Raw genomic sequence first — 16970 nt, forward strand, 5'->3', positions numbered from 1 at the left:
TTGCAAGCCATTTTATACAAAGTGTTTTCTCAACTCTATTTCATTTTAATTTCCTTCCAACTAGGAAACATCTTCTTAATCTATTTGCAAGTTCTCGTCTAACTATTCCCTGTTGCATATATTCTCCCCATTGGTCTGATACATCTCTCATGTTTATTGATCAAAGTTAGAAGACACTCCATAAAAGTGAATGGAGTTAACTGCTTCAAAAAAACAGGTTAAGTCCTGTGCCTTTATTAATTTTAGCTACCCAGGGGTTTTACTAAAACTTTTTTCTGCCTCTCATTATTTGCAGTAAAGAACATTTGGCAGGGCACTTTTCATAAAGTACACAAAGTTACAAAATTGCAGATGTGTAACAAGCTAATAATCTTCTGTAGCTAAGGATTTCGATGAGACTTCTTGTTCCCCATAGCAAAATTATCCATTTTTTTGCTTAAGAGAAGAAATGGAACATTATGACGTTAGGATTAACAAGGCAGAAACCAGCAGAGTCTTGAGTATACTTCACTGCTTCCAATATATCGAGGCTTGCAGCACTGTGGAGTATAAGATACTGAAATACTCTTTTATGATGTGATTTGCTCTATGAGAGCCCTACTATGAGATGGTAAGGGGTATTTATGCATTTTACAGTTACATACGACAGCATACACTTCCACTTTTAAAATACTTATGAACAGCAAACCAATGAAAAAGGGGCCTTTTAACAAACGTTTGATACCTACACTCACACTGCTCCAGCTCAACTCCTGATGTGCTGGGGAATCATACCTCTGCTTAAGTCTTTCCTGACCCTTCCACGCTGGATAAAAGAGCTGGACCAGTATAACAGAGCTTTTTAAAGCCATAGATTTTGATACAGCGGATAAAAGAAGCAGATAGCCATGAAGAAAGCCACACCACAAGCCTCTTCAAACCAGGTCTGTAGGTTGCCGGGGTGGCTTGAAATCCCCTCTGCCTCTGCCTGCTCTGTGCTGGCCCCAGCAGCAAGATGACAGGATTTTCAAGGGTTTACTGATGGTCCTTGCTTACTTTTACAACTATTTAGAAATACTTGCATTCCACATGGATGGGTAAAAGTCAAGATGCTGGCTTTGGTAGAGGGCTTTCTCTCGTCCTTTTCTTACCCTGTCCCTATGGCTTAAATGAATGAATTAAAAATGGAAGCAAAGCTATGAAGTGCTGGCTGACTAATTTACTACTTCGGCAGTCAGTGGATAAAGGTATTTGGCTTCTTGAAAAATGTGCAAAATCTTCAGGTTAAAGATGATGATACATACAAAATGGGATTTTTCTGAGCTGCTTTCCTTCAGGAAGATGATATATGTTGTTTTGTTTATTGGCAGTTTAAAAAGTTTTTCTGAATTTAATTAGAAATATTAATGCATTTAAGATGCAATGGAATCCACATACACCCCACTCATGGGAATGGATGAGGAAACACAAGGGTTTTTAATGTTTAGACTTTATCTAACCAACACGCATCAGATATGAAGGTCCAAAATAGAGTACATAACTTTATTGCAGAATGTCAGTACCATTTTTCTACACGCATTTGAAAAGTTTCCAGCCTTTTCGACAAACATCCAATGACGATACTCTGGAAAATGTAGCTGGTCTATCAGATATCTCTGGAATACGAACTCATTTTTCCTGGTGCTTACGGGGAAGAGTAAAAATATGTGGGCTTCACATTACCCAAGATCTGATCTTCATAGTTAGGAAGGCAGCAGAAGAAGAATCCCAAGCATATTTCCATAATGGCGGTGGTCCAGCCAAAGCCGTAGGCCCAACTGAACATATTGATTCCTGTCATTTCAATTTCAGTCGAGAACTTTACTGGATAAATGACAAGGCCCATGATGGAGAACACAGCTGAAGAAATAGGAGAAAACAAAAAATGTTTAAGCTAGCACCCATCACATTGCCTGCCCCCATAATACTGTAGCTAGACCCACCCGTGTTTTGGAGGATTTGAAAATTGATCCACTGCCGTGACAGACTTTACGTTATTTTTCATAGAGAGCTCAAGTGCACACAGGCAAAGACTTGGGCATAGAATCAGCTGAGGGAAATACCGGTTCTGGTATGAATATACCTGCACGAGCTAAACTTGACTTCATGTACTGCCTTACCAGCGACAAAAAGCAAGCCTCCAATCCCGCGTATGAAGTTGAACCGAAGTGTGTCAATGGCAAATGCTATGATGGCCAGAGCAAAACAGATGACTAGAAGTATAAAGCCGACCAGGTATGTGGCAGCAGCAGCTCTTCCCCAAGCTGAAATCAGAAGGAAGATACATTAGAAAGGAACAAAAAAATCCCTTGCAGTGTTTTTCTCTGGTTTATAATGAAAGGCTAATTTTAAACAAATGTGAAAAGGTCAGCTCCCAAGAAGGAAAGCACGAGAGCTCTCTCTCCTCTCATCAGTGAACCTTTTAGTTCCACAAGAAATCATTCACTAAGTGCAGAATGCATAAAAACGCCAGCTTTCACCTCTCATACAGAATGCAATGGGGCTTGTGTGTGAGCTTCCTCTTTAGATTTAACAGTTAAGAATTGAGATAAAAATGACGGCAAAGATGTAGGAATAGACACTTTCCTTCAATAACAAATGTCATTACCTCAGCAGATGCCATAAAACCAGGAGCATTTTGCATGGACAAGGAGAATTAGACTGTCCCTGAAACTAATTAAATTCTTCCTTTAAAAAAAAGTGTTTATACAAGCAGTACCACTCTGGCATGCAAATTTAAAGGTATGGCAATAGTCCATGAATGTCAAAATTCAGTGGTTTCTGCCTTTTCAGCCTTTGTTTAGCTCTGTGTCCTAAATGGGGCTAAAGATTTGGAATCTGTTTTGTAGGGAAGTTTGACCTCTGCTTTTGATCCAAAGTCATAACCATTTCATTTTGAAAAGCTTGTTCAGGATATTAATACTTTCATTTTCAAATTATATAACTTTATGTTATAACATGTCAGAGCAAAGCATATTGTGTTGGCATAACAACTGGAAAAAAATATTATTTATTCAATATTTTAAGTCTTGAGGGGCAACTACTGCTCAAAGAGATCAAAGTGCCTCCTCTTCTGAATGTAAAAAGCCCACCTTGACTCTCTTTAAATTGTGTATGTAGATGGAGTAGGCAGTTAAAGTCTGCTGGGCATCGACAGACTCCACTCCCTTGCCTACACTCTGTGTTTGTAAGGTGTCGGCTTCTAACCAAATGTCCACAGCAGCAGTGCCGAAAAATTATCACAGCCCAAACAACCCTGACAATAATTACAACTCAACTTAAATGCAGTACTTGCTGTTCAGTAAAAGTTCCCTCTGGAACTGAATAAGATAAGATTTTTGATATCCAGTAACCTGCCAATTTGTTTGCTTTGAGCATGCAAGTAATAAAACGCGAAGTATCCTACCTTCCCCCTGGCCAGTGTCGGGTGGGCATGAATGCCACCGTCCTGTCCCTGGTGAGTGACACCTTGGTGCTCAGCCTCTCTTCCCCCAGGCCCCACACCACCTCTGCTATTAGACTAGAAAAATGGATCAGGATTTTCCAGCATCAGCCCATCAAAACCAATTTCCCTTTTTGTTTGCTTTTCACCATTTCTCCCCCCACCCCCCCGCCCCCCACTTTATGATCCCTGCTCCATTCCAGCTATTGCACTATATTTTCAGTTTTATGTCGTGTCCTTTTTCTTCCTTATGCCAAAAAGTTTCCGTCTGCTTATAAGGCTTTTCAACTATATTATTTTTCCTGTAAACAGGTAGCTGCCTGAGAAGATTGAAAGGGACAAAGATGTGCCTACATCTCATTTTCTAGCCCAGTATTTTAGCCCAAACTCTTCTCTCGGGGAGTTTACAGGAGGCTCGGAGGTAGAGTATGCAATACGGAGGCACAGGTGGGAGGGAGCACCTCAGGCAAGAAAGGAAAGGAAACAGCCTTTTCAAAGGAAACAGCCAGGAAGAGGAATTTCTCGTACTGCCACAGCTCAATTTACCCTGTTGAGGATGCTCCTGCCCCAGTCTCTAAAACAGGAAAAAAAGGGGCACCTGGCCATAAGAGAAGTTGCTCAGCAGCAGTGACCTCACTGCTCTTGGATCCAAGAGTTATAACTTCTGGCAGAAGGGTGAAATGCCAAGGACATCTAGAGGTGATGTTTTTTGTTAGGTGCACAACTGTTGCGGTTAGGTGCAAAACTCCTGGGCAAAGGGGTGTCCTTTCCCAGAGCAGACTCAGAGCGACGCTGCCCGCCCGGGAAGTGCTGAGGCACCGTGAGACCTGGGGGTTTCGTCTCACCTGCTGCCACCACCACTGCTGCGGGCAGCAGACGGTCTGCCAAAGCTCAGCCTTGCTTCCCGAGAGCAGCTGATGGCAGAGCACCGTCCCCCGGGTGCATCGCCTGAGCTGGGGGCTCAGGGGGCGGTGCCCGGTGGCCGCAGCCGTGTGCGGTGGCACCTTGCCCATGCCACCGTCTCCGTCCTCCCCCGGGCTCGCCCAGGTGTTTTTCCTGAAGTAATGTTACAAATGCTGTGACTGTATGAAAGCAGATTGGGTGCACGCCCAGCCCGCCGGGCATTGGCTATACGGCAAGAAGAGACATGCTTTGTTGCAGGATGCATCTTTAGGAGGCATTGCTTAATCGCCTAATTTTGTGACTCTCGCTTCTACAAAAGAGAAAAAAAAATTAACTCAACGTTGGAAGAAAACCAATATGCAGCTCCAAGTAAGGCAACAGGATTGCATCAAAGAGTCACTATAGGGTTTTTTTGAGGAAGAGTACCCTGACTTCATCTGTCCTTTACACAAAGTAGCAGTTAGCAGTAGTCTAAGACCACAATGTGCAAACACCTTACTTTTCTAGGGTAAAAGGTAGCAAAAGCTTTGTGTAGGAATAATTGCAACTGTTTCTATATCTGAAATGTTTATTTTTCCTTGTACCAGCCAGGAGCACTAGTGTCTTTACCAACAGAATTATGACTTACAATTCCTTAAAAATGCCAGAATTAGAAGAACTAAATTGGTCAGAAAACACTGACAAGCAAGTGGCTAATCTGCTCCCAAATATTTTCTTATCTTCCAATGTTGTGGGGGTTTTTTTGCTTTAGCATAAAGCAAAAGCATAAATAAACCATTCTAACTGCAAAGCTTTTTCTTAAAGATGTGATCTCCAGAATTCATCACAGGTGCAACACCAAGTACACTCGATTCTAGAGAGAGGGCAGTTGAAAGCTGAAAGGATCTAGTCCACCTGTCATCAAATCAAAAATAGAAACAGAGGAAGCAGCAGGTTACAGGACATCAAGCTGAAATGTGAAAATATTCAGCAATTTGTGAGATCTGTTTTCTCAGCCCCCCAAAATGGCAGTGTTATTTTGGCTGTTTAAGAGTTAAAATGTGCTTATTAGAAAATAAACGTGTGTTTATGCAAGAATGTCCTTGAATACCAGCAGGATCCTGTAACACTTTCGTGCCAGTCCTATTTCTCCCTTTTTCAGCTCCTCTATCAGCTGAAAGAACGCCAACGAACACTATGAAAGGATTTGTAGGAAGCTACACACCATCCGCTCTTGAAAACTCCTTCTAGCTGGCAATTTTCTGAGCAATTTTGTCTTAAAACAAGACCTTGCTACCCCAAACAGGCAAAAGGAACCCACATTTTCATGCCTATCTCAAGAAGAGCAAGGAGAGTGCTTCTATTTACAGTGTTTTGTATGTCAATCAACAATGATTTGTGAGAGTCCGGACTACCCACAGTGAATGCAGTAATATGTCACTACTGGAAAATGAAAATAAATGCTTGCCTTCTAAAACTCCCGGCTCTGTGAGAAGACCCCTGAGCTAATTTAGAGACCAGAAAGAGCCCACCCATGCCAGTACAGAGCTCACTGTAGCTTATGAGCAAGATAATTAGCTGAGACAATATACAATAATAACACAGCTTTATTAGTCTGCTATAAAGCATGACTACCTCTTGTACTGCACCATCTAAACACGCTCTGAACATCCTATTGCTGACTGCAGCCATAGGGAAGCTGATGGACTTCATTAGAGATCCAGGACTAAGAATGTCTCCAGTTTCCTGATTTTACTCTCATGCGTTTTCCAGTTTGCAAAAGTGTAAACACTGCCTGTGCGTCACACATAATGAAATAAACTTCCTTGCCCAGCAGTAAGTTGAGCCAAAACTTTGAACCACCAGATCTAGTCTTTCCTTAGCCTGCCGTGTTTCATGCTCCGAACGGTGCCTTCACAAAAGAGCTGTCGTGCCTTGAAAATAGCATGTGAAGTCTACTTGTCCCATGACAAATACAAATTTCTGTGTTTCTGGTGTATGTGGTTCAAAACATGGGAAAACTTTCACAATGACGTTCTCATGTTTTTCTTCCTCTGGTACCCCCAAACCACATGAACTACTGAGTCTCTCTCCTTGGGTGACATTTTCTGAAAGCAACCCCAGAGAGTTCAGAAGTACTTCTCCTGGTCTAATCAATAAGAACATACTTCTCCAAATTCTCCTCCTGGCTCGAAGCTAAATACACAACTAGCACTGGAAAGAAAAACAAATGTTTACTGCCAGCTCGCAGACACCAACAATTATCTACAGGTTCTTGCTGACTGATTGATTTAACACTTCAGCCACTGAAGTGAATTGTGCAGCAATTTTAGGAAGATAGTTTTAATTCAAAAGAAACAGGGAGCGGGGGGAAGAAAATGTAACAGACTAATATTTTGCTCTGTTATCCTTCATACCACCAAGGGAAAGAAACACAAACCCTGCAGTTCTAGCTCCAGTCTTGCAAAGCAATTCTTACAAGAACTAAAATCTGCCATGGTGGTGAGTCACCTGTGTTGTACGTAATAAGAATGTTTCTAGGCTGAGTTTGCAGAGCTCAACCTGTTTTACGTCTCTCTGATTAAAGGGAAGGAACATTATTTTGGAAACAAAGCTGAACTCACTTAGGTTTCTCAACCTGACGTTCTTCATCAAGGTGTGGTGAACTCTGCAGAGCACATGCTTCACTTTGAGAAGGAGCTGCTTTGGCCAGGTTTTATCCACCTCATTTTGGTTTGTTCACCTCAAGAAAGTTTCCATGTGAAAATGAGCATGTCTGCAGCAGAACATGTGTTCTCCTTAGCTTGAATCTTAAGATGGCCCACCAAATTCATTAACCCGCATCTCAATTTATCAGCCGAAGGGTTACGAGCTGTCGGTGTATATGCAAGCCACTGTCACCCAGGACTCTGGATTCCCCGTGTTATCTGTGCAACACCAGACAGCGCAAAATCCTGTCTTCTGGAAATCATGACTCTGTAACATGCCAGCTACGGGAAACTTCTGTGCTCTTTTTGAAAGCAAGTGAACATTGAAATCTCTGCAAGTGTTTGCTGATCACACGAGCTGGCATTGAAATACCAGTATGCATGTGTTTGTATACAGCCAAGATAAATCAGAAACTATTTAAAGCAGCTTCTTATGAATAAACTGTATATGCAGACTGAAAGCTATTGACTGAAAATAATTTCAAAGGAAGGCTATACAAATGAAGAAAATCACATTAGTCATGGATAATTTATGAATAGAATAAAATGAGGAAAAAAATATCAAAGGCATTATTGGATGTGTATTATTCTCTGGGCTTTTAGCTTCATTGCATCTGGATCATTCTTAAAACAACTGCATTCTCTGAATATCTTTCCCGCGGGGAGTCAATACTGGATGTTTTTCTTCGGGGTTTTTTTGAGTGAGTTTATATCCTTTGGAGTGGAATACAAAATTTTTGGTCCTTCTGTTTGGTAACTGCATTCTTTTTCCCCTAGCATTACTGCTTTAGAATTCATTGGCAGTTAATATGGATTTCTCATTTAATAACAGAGTATTATCTCGTAACATGCAAGCCATTTTGATGTGAGCAGGAACCAGCTTTTAGCTTGCCACTATTTAAGAGACAACCATGGAAGCAGAGAATGACCTATTTAGGGTCATACTAAATGCCGTTGCAAAAGTTTCTTGGTGATTAGTAGCAGGTCCCATATAAATGAGAAAGGATTAGGACTTTAGGACAATTATCCCATAATGATGATTTTAAATGACAACAGTAAGGAAAAGAACCTTTATCCATAGGTCATCTATCAGTAAAATACAGTACATATTAGAAGAAAGCAGTGTCTTGACCATAGCTTAATGCTGAAGTGATAGCTCAGTTTGGCTTGGTGGACTTTAACTCCTTTAAAGCAAAAACCTATTAATTCCCCACCACTGACTTCACTCACAAACATATACAGGCAAAGCCTGCATCCAAGGCTTTACGTACTTCTGCAAAACTCTTCTCTTACTGAGGTAACCAATTCAACTTAGCAGCTATTCCGACTTGAATTTGAGGGCAGGAACATTTACATCTTGAAGGAGTGGTTCAAATTCATCTCATCATAAGCCCAGGCATGTACAAGCTTGACTTAGAAGCTGGCTTCTGCAAATCTTGTATTAATGAGGACTGCTCCCTGATGCTTACTTAGCACTAGGGAGGCAGAAGTGGGAGAGGGCGTAGAGCAATCATCAAAGGGAGCACCAAGGGAGTAAGTTAGCTATTAAAAATAATGTGCACACAGTGCCTCAAAATTAAAGGTTTGCTCATGAGTCAGGGAGTACCCCTATCTCACATTATCTTCAGAAGCGGTTGCATACATCGAGAGCATCTCGGGATTAAAGCTCAGTCTTACACACTTTAATGCTATAACATTTTTCCTCCTATTTTTTCCTATTTATTTTAAATTACAGCAGGATTACTTACACTTGGATATGTATATGGGGGCTGGGAGGGTCAGGTAAATAAAACAAGTAAGGTATTGATTAATCAGTACATGTACATAAGCTCAGTTAATCAGAGGAGCAAGACGTACCTGCTCCCTAACTACCCATGAGTTAAAGGTGGGTTAAAATATTTAATGTGAATTAAACAGAATCAATTTCCATGATAACACAGGCTATGAACTAGGACTTTTAATCGAAATAGCAGAGTGGAGCCTTTCTAGAAAGCTCTTTTTAAGTTTTATATTCCCAGGGCCATTTGAGGCTGAAGAACACTGAATTTACATCTCATTTCCATATGCACCAAGTATTGTTCTCACTTTTGATCTGCAGTTTTCATGCTGTGAGCAAACTTTGTTCTGAAACCTTGCTGAAAATTGCCTTTTGCACTGGGGAGTTTCTCTCTGATAGAGAGCAGCTGTGAATCTGGATCTAATTTTCTGTTAGAAGCAAAATTTTACCATTTACAAAAGAAAAACCCCAACATATAAGCAGAAATGGTACTTTGTGCTCATAAAATACATCATAAGCTCTATTTACTCTTCTTGTGAAGGAAATAGCTTTTGCAATGCTTCCTGAACGTCTTCATCACTTGCTGCTTATTGCTGAGGGGGTTGTTAATGAACTGCACAGAGACTTCCTACATCTGGGGCCTGATTTGGGCACAGTGTGCATATTCAACATAATAGGTGACATGAGATGTATTCAGTTGCAGATTAGTACTTCAGAAGGACTGTGTGTGATCTGACGTGTTATTTAGTACCAGTAGAAGGAAGCCAGAAGCCTCTGGGACATAGGCTACCATCGTCACTCCACAAACTACCTTGAGTTCCTGGGAACTTTTGGCTGAGGAGAGATTTTCTAATGGTACTTGACAAAGAAGAAACACGGCATTACAAGACTCACTGACTGAATGTGTTCAAGGTTGCTCAGAACAATGCAAGCTGCCAGTGAGAAGTGATATGGAAATGTGAAAAAACAGTGTTTTGAGAGTTCTGTTACTTTTCCTGAGTAACTCCTTTCCTGCTTAAGTAACCTGACTGTTTAACCCTACGGTGGAATTCGAAATCCATCTTGCAGCCCTTACCACCGTTCAGACTGTGGAGAGGTTATTATAGCCCTGCGGTATCAGATTACCTCAATAAGCTAGAGGAAGAGATGAGGTGAAGAGAAATGAGAGTTTAGCCACACATTTTCAGCAGAGATGCCTCCTCTGTGTGTGCGTGAATGGTATCCTCTCAGGGACTTAAGGTCCTGACGACACAAAGTGTTGAAGATCTCCACGAAGTCCTCAACACCAGCAGTTCATATCTCCTGATGGGGAGATGAGAACCCTCCACACGATTGCTATTTTTCCGCCCAATTTAACTGTAATTGTTAAAGGAAGTTTGGATAATAAACAGTGGGATGCCATCTGCAATTGCTCTCTGTAGAGTTAATTGATGAAGAGCATAACTATTATTTAGAAAAGAGTCTGATTAAATGAATCTGCCATTAAACATATAAAAGGACAAACCTTAAAATTACAAGGGAAAGCATGTTAGCGATTGCATGGTAATTAAATGCTCTGGGCTTGATTCCCTTCTCTTATACCTCTTCAGTAACAACGGAGTGTCTCCTACAGTCTGGGGAAAAATAAAATTTGTTATTTCTTTCTTGCATCAGAGTTCCTTAAATATACTGTTGTTGTGATATTTCCATTACTATATACATTTAATTGAGCCTGTATTTTCTAGCATTCTAAGTTTTGAATAATGATTGAATAGTCTACGTTATTAAGTAACTAATCTTGTAATCTTATTTCTCACTGGTTAGTCCGAGGTAACGTTACACTTTTAGGAGACTGATGACTTAGAAAATTATGTGCTTCTCTAATACACTGTCATTAAAACTACAGGCAATCACTGTATACAAATACAGCTGTTTCATGCTACGATGCAGCAGGAACAGCAACAAGCTTTCGTTTTCAGTTCACCCTGTGTCAAAGGAGTCAAGGTTTGCCCTGTAACCCGGGCAATGCACAGAGCATAGAGCTGGGCTCCATCCCGGGCTCTCCCATGGGCTTCCTTGGACTGGTCAGAAACCTCCCCAGCCTTTGTTTCCCAGCTGCAAGGACACTTTTCCAAATCTACTTGAATTTTGCCAAATTGTGAAAGCCTTTAGGTGCAGAACCTTAACGTCAGGGAAAGTCTGCAACAAAGGCCCCGTGATTTGAGCGAGTCCCTGCTTCAAAAGCACAGTTACTTGTTTGCTTCATTTCTGTTCCTACGTGCAGACACCCTCAGATGCCAAAGAGCCACCGGGACAGCCTGCTTCTCCTCCCAGGCCCTGCTGAGAGGGGCTGTCTCCCAGCCCATCCCTCTGGAAATATCCCCGTGTCAGTCTGCTCAGGGCGCTTGCTTCAGCTCGAGGCAAGTGAGGGCTTCCCCACGCCTGGGATTAGGTGCTGGCTGTCAGATGTGATGGGAACGTGGGGGAAGGCAAAACAGTTTTACGTAGGCAGTGTGGCAACGGGGAAACTTGGTATCTGGTCTGTCCCGTGCCCCAGGTGTGATGAGTCACTGGTCTGCTGGAGAAGTTAGTTTTCCAGAGGGAGAGCTGTGGGGCCAGCAGTGCCAGGCCAGTGGTAGGTGTAGTACCAAGAGAGGTCCTTTGCTGCTCGGAGACTGCTCCCGACCACCCCACGAACCTTGCTGTTGTATCATTAGCTGGGGATTTTTAGCAAGTGATTTCCATTTTGTTGTTCCTTCAGAATAATAAATGGTACTTCATCATAGCAAAAGATTCTCTGGACCCAAGAGCCTGATATAGGCAAAACAGGGAAGAAAATCTATGCCTCAGTGGGGTTCTTATGAGACTAAAGCAGAATATTTCTTTCCTCAAGAGGATATTACCTTTTGCAGTATTCCCTTCTCTCACTCATCCTGTAGACATACTCATCTGCTGCCATATTTGAAGTAATTTTTTGCCCATTATAATCCTAGTATACTAGCCATCCTATCTTGTAGTATTGCATTAATATTCATGGACCAAAATAAAACTGGAATGAGCTAGAACATAGTTACCCATTATCTGCCTGGAAGACAAGATGCAGGAAGGTGTACTTTCCAGATGGCAAAATCATTCATCCCACCACTAAACCCTCCACGCATCTTAGGAAAGGGCTGTAATTGAATACTATGATGTGAAAATAACTGAAGAACTGGATTCCAATTGTCATGTGGAAATGCCTTTTTCCTGATTATTTTCCCCATATCTCTGTTTGCACCATGCAAATGAGCCAACCACTTCAACCTAAACTTAGAGCCTTAAGCTTGCAGTTATTTTGAAGGCAGCATCTGAACAGCTGAAGGGCCAGGTGGAACATAAGGTGCGACAAGTGTAGCCATGAGTTTTTCATCTTATTGTGCATCACATTGGGACTAATAAAATAAAACGAGTTATTTTCTCCCAGCCAAACCCACACATATTTAAACATCTTCAAAGCCTGCAGTGGAATAAATTACACTCTGAAAAAGTGTCTCAGGTCTGTGAGACACACCTTGTTCAAGAGAGGTTATATAGCCAAAAATCAAGAAAAACAAAGGAGTGCTGTGCCAGCTTCATGAAGGGATTTAACCTCTGCATTTTCTTTGCAAGCTCAGCCATGTCCCAGACAGATACATTCCACATTGTGCTCATTATCTATCCAAAAAGTCTTCATCTCTGTCTTTGTAAAGGTTCAAGCATGTTATAAGCTTGAGACCTTTATTTGTTCCAAGTTCCAGAACATTGCAGAGCTACAGTTTGCATCTCTCAGTCCCTCATCCTAAACTCCATTCGTTTCTAGGAAGTGTCCTAATGCATGAGATATTTTTTCCTAGAAAGCTCTATTTATTTGAGCTAAATATGCCTGAAAAGCAAAAGACGTCTGATAAAGTCTAGATGGGTGTCATGTGGTTAAAGCAGAAAATCTGAACTCTTGGAGAAGATAACAGAGTGTATAAACTCTTCATATTCTCACTTTCCACAGAGTTCATAAACTTTGCAAAAGACCTAGAGGGTGTAGATGCTTTCACAGAAGATAACCGCACTGGTGGAGTTACTATCCTGGCTTTCCAAGAAAAAAATTGTACAGGCATCTTGTCTTCCCTGTGAGGTTTTGAGTTCTGTCAGCTTAAGCAACTATTCAGAGACCCCAAACTGCACCGGTGCAACCAATGAAACATTCAACTTTCTTCCCTTCCAAACTGACTGACCTCAACAATGTTGGCTTTTTGTCTTCTGTCTGTGTATATACGTATGTTAAGCCAAACAGCAAATATTCAAGGGGAATTACAAACATTGCAGGTGGAGAATTTGATTTGAATTTGCACGTTATATTGAACAACTTGCAAGAATGTTACAATTCTATCTAATTATGGTGGGATGAAGATGTCTGTAGTGGATTAAGATAGCTACACTGTCGAAGTCAGGTTGAGAATATTTGCTGGCAGCTGCTGGGGTACACACGTGTATCACGTATGTCAGTGAAACCATCCCTGCAGGAAGACCGAATTTCAGAACCTACCCTGTGGCAGACTAGGCAGGGAAGCTGAGAGTAAAGCCCAGAGGAAAGGAGATGGGAACTGTGGAATAGAGGGGGGAAAGAGACAGTTCATCTCAGGGAAGATGTAAAACACTTGTGTCCTTTCTGTTTACATCATGTCTTTTGTCTCTGTGCTCAGGAAGGCGCGCAATGACACTGTTTATCCAGCACTGTGTTTATCTTGGCACAATACAAAGTTAAACATCCCACAGAACATGGTGCTGAATGCTTCTGTGACCTTTCTGGAGCAGTGTGGATAAATGTAATCCCAGAATTATTAAAACCCTATGTTTCAGCACTAAGGTAGGTAGAATCAGGCTCAACACAAAACCTGGATGCTCACAGTGAGATGCTGTCTCATGGCCTGGTCTTTTGCGTGGAATCCAAGACCAGCATCAGGTACCTGCACCCTGCGTGGGGAAAGGCAGGAGCCCTAGAAGAAAAATCCCAACCCCACACCAACTGAGCAAGGACAGAATGATAGGAAAACTGGAGGACAGGATTGGATCTGAACACATCCCACCTCTGGAGAGAAGGTGTCTGAAGGAAGGGGCTGGAAAGGATCAGGACAGTGACATGAGTTTGCAACCTTAACAGCCAGATCTACAGCCCCTGCAGTGGCCGAGATCTACATTGTAATGGCATTGTCTTGCAGAGGCAGAAGCCTGGCAGCGTAAACCACTGTCACTTGGCCTATGCACACACTTTTTACATACAGGCTTTACATATTCTCCCATTGGCTAAATGACTCCATTGTCCCAGCCATATCTTCCTTTTCCACCTGGAAATATTGTCCAGGAGGATTTTGAGGATTTGCTTAGGTTTTCTGGGTATTTAGTAAGCTTGAAGAGGTCAAATGATAGATCCATGCCCACTGAGAGCATAACGCAGTCATGCAGCATGTGAACAGCGTTTCTAATGCTTTCAGAAGCATCAGCTGACTCTCCAATGTACGCGCTGGAGAATATTCTGCATTTGTGTACTAAGTCCAACATTTCTGACGTGTGCTGGAGAATATTCTGTATTTGTGTACTAAGTCCAACATTTCTGACGTATTAGAAGTGCTGGACTTATTGTGGATGTGATTCATGGTAACCCAGACATAGGATAGTCCACGTAGAGGATGACCTCCCTGGTTTGTCTGTAGATGCTGCCCAGTGAGAAACTGCATACAACTGCAGAATTTAAGCATGTAAGAGTGAGGCAGGGTAAGGAAGGAAGTGAAATGCCAAACAACTGTGTCAGACCTGGAAGCAAGGTGAAACTTCTCTTGTATTATCAAGAGAAGCAAGGTGAAACTTCTAAATATTTTCTGTCCAGTTAAAGCTGGCATTCATGACACAGATAGTGCCTGACCTGGAGACCAGGAGGAGGGCTCACTTTTCCTGGAAACTCAGGACTGAGAAGCCCTTTGCTAAGCATCGTGGTCTCTCTCCTGCTCTCCAGCGCCATGTACCAGAGGCAGCAAACTGGCTTGATCTGTGCCCAGCCACACAGCTGACGCAGGAGCTCTGAGGGCAGGACTGGGCGTGATGCTGAGTGGAGCTAGTCTTGTCCTGGAGCCCTACACTCACAGAAGCCTGCTACAATTAACTCGTTGCAGCTGAATTTTGTGCATAGATGATGACCGTAGATGATAAACTTTCCGAACAATTTTGAAAAGCTGTAATAAATGATCCCTGAGACTGCTTCTGGAAGTGTTTTTATGCTCATTTTCAACAAGAGCAGCTGAGATTCTGAGCCTTAGAGAAAACGATCTTCCTTTTAATTTGAATTAGCATAAATTGTAAGAACGCTTGAACTTTCCTCCTGGCTCAGGCTAACAGCCCATCACTCACGATAACTTGTTTCAGACTGTGGCCAGCAGCAGATATATAGAAAAAAAAAAAAGAAAAAAAAAGAAATGGGGCACATCTAGACTGATCCTTCTCTTGGCCTATTCTCCCAGACTCAGTTTACATCTTTTCAAGCTGAAGGTTGCACCTGGGTCAACATGTTTAATAGCATACTTAACCAAAACTCAGTACAAACAAGAAATCCTTTCATCTTTTAAAGCTTTCTTTCATAATCACAAGGAGACTCTTTCACACGACCCACCTACCGGGGCAGTTTCAGGGCAGCATTCTGCAGCCCGACACTCCCTGGGAACATCTTCCTACCATCTTACATTTTTACCTCCCCATTTCTTGCTGGCAGTCAGGACTGGCTTATCACATTGTCGCCAGGGTTACCCACGCAACCGTTTGGACATTTGATCAGCAGTAGCTGTTAAGTTTTGGAAAGCAGTGGTTAGTGAGAAGAGGCTACTAGCTGCTTCTAGGAGAGGAAGAAAACCTTTGCACTGGTGCATTACCATGTGTGGTTTTTTTGTACTATGCAACCCACCATCTAAAGCAACCAGATTTCTGTCTGCACAGGGGTGAGGGCATTTTTCTTCTTCATCCTGTTAGTCAAAAGCCTTGATGTATTTCAGTGACAGTCCCAATTGCCCATAACTTCATATATAAATGACAGATATTAGGCGATACAGTCAGGAGAGCCGAGGGAAGATGAGCTCGGAGATGTGACCCACTGCTTCCAAGACAGCTCCCCGCCACCCTTGCAGGTGCTTACCGTAACCCATGAGAGACTCGCAGGACCATTCCTCACCCGGCCCAGGCCTCTTGCAGCTCTCCCATAACGATGCTTGGTGCACGTAGGGCAAGGTCTGTGACTCCAGCCAGCCCCTGCCCGCCAGTGCGATGATACCGAAGATGACGCCTATGCCCAGGAGCAGGGGTAGGATCCACCTGCACCGTGTGTAGTCGAGGCCGTACTTCACCATCTTCCAGGGCAGGGGGAGGCTGGCGGGACGAGGGTGGCCGTCTCTGCCACGGACTCAACGATGCGAAGCAAAGGATGCTTTTGCAAAGCTCCTGGAAAATGAGTGCCAGTACCTGCGAGCGTGTGTGCAGATGTTTGAGAAAAGCTTTTTAATCAGGAGGGACACAGCAGGGAGGGAGGGAGCTCCACCTAGATTCAGATGAGTAAGAGCTGCCACTGAGCAATAACCAGTTGAGCTGGGGAGAAGCTTGGAGGCTGGGTTTATCTGTGGGATCCACTCTGCCCTGCTGACTAGGTAACAAATCGGGTGCTGTTTACCCTCGGCATTTAACGCTTTCCTTCCTGCCACTCCCCACCAGCAGGAGCATCTCACAGCTGTGTTTACACCTTTCTGTCTCCTAAGGGATATGCATTATGGCAGGCGAATACAGGAGACAAGCCAGGGAACTGTTTTCATTAGAGGGTGGCTGCTTCTGGTACTTGCCACCTGGAGGTTGAAAGCTGCTTCTCTTGGACTCCATTTTAAAAAAAAAAAAAGATACCTTATTTTTTACAATTAAAAAAAAATTCCTCTGGCTGCTATAAAGCTAAGGCAATAAAGAATGTGTGACTGCCCTCCCTCCCCCTTGTGGGACATAGCTGCAGGGGAAAATAAACGACAAGGTTTACCATTAAAAATATAGTATGGTCTGGGTATAGCCTTAGCGGGAGAACAAAAACTGAGCTTTGATTTGACCGTGCCTCACGAAGACTCCCTGCGTGCGG

The 16970-nt window shown here is 42.7% G+C and overlaps 1 protein-coding gene across 1 annotated transcript; it reads right to left on the reverse strand.

The window, feature by feature from the left end:
- Positions 1-1502: 1502 nt before the first annotated feature.
- Positions 1503-16321, reverse strand: LOC104083228 (p53 apoptosis effector related to PMP-22-like). The gene is made up of 3 exons (XM_009586645.1): positions 15996-16321; positions 2139-2282; positions 1503-1878 (listed from the first exon to the last, which is right to left on the reverse strand). The coding sequence occupies exons 1-3, from the start codon at positions 16204-16206 to the stop codon at positions 1664-1666; spliced, it is 570 nt and encodes a 189-aa protein (XP_009584940.1). The 5' UTR covers positions 16207-16321; the 3' UTR covers positions 1503-1663.
- Between the last annotated feature and the right edge of the window lie 649 nt (positions 16322-16970).

The sequence above is a fragment of the Fulmarus glacialis genome, unplaced genomic scaffold (genome assembly GCF_000690835.1).
Source record: "Fulmarus glacialis isolate BGI_N327 unplaced genomic scaffold, ASM69083v1 scaffold19730, whole genome shotgun sequence".
Lineage (NCBI taxonomy): Eukaryota > Metazoa > Chordata > Aves > Procellariiformes > Procellariidae > Fulmarus > Fulmarus glacialis.

What these genes read in the sequence shown, in the direction of transcription:
- LOC104083228 (XM_009586645.1), bottom strand. Translation starts at nt 16,206, where the DNA reads ATGGTGAAGTACGGCCTCGACTACACACGGTGCAGGTGGATCCTACCC. An exon ending in CGAGTCTCTCATGGGTTACG is followed by an intron (nt 2,283 to 15,995) that starts GTAAGCACCTGC and finishes TTCTGATTTCAG; the next exon opens with CTTGGGGAAGAGCTGCTGCT. An exon ending in AGGCTTGCTTTTTGTCGCTG is followed by an intron (nt 1,879 to 2,138) that starts GTAAGGCAGTAC and finishes CTATTTCTTCAG; the next exon opens with CTGTGTTCTCCATCATGGGC.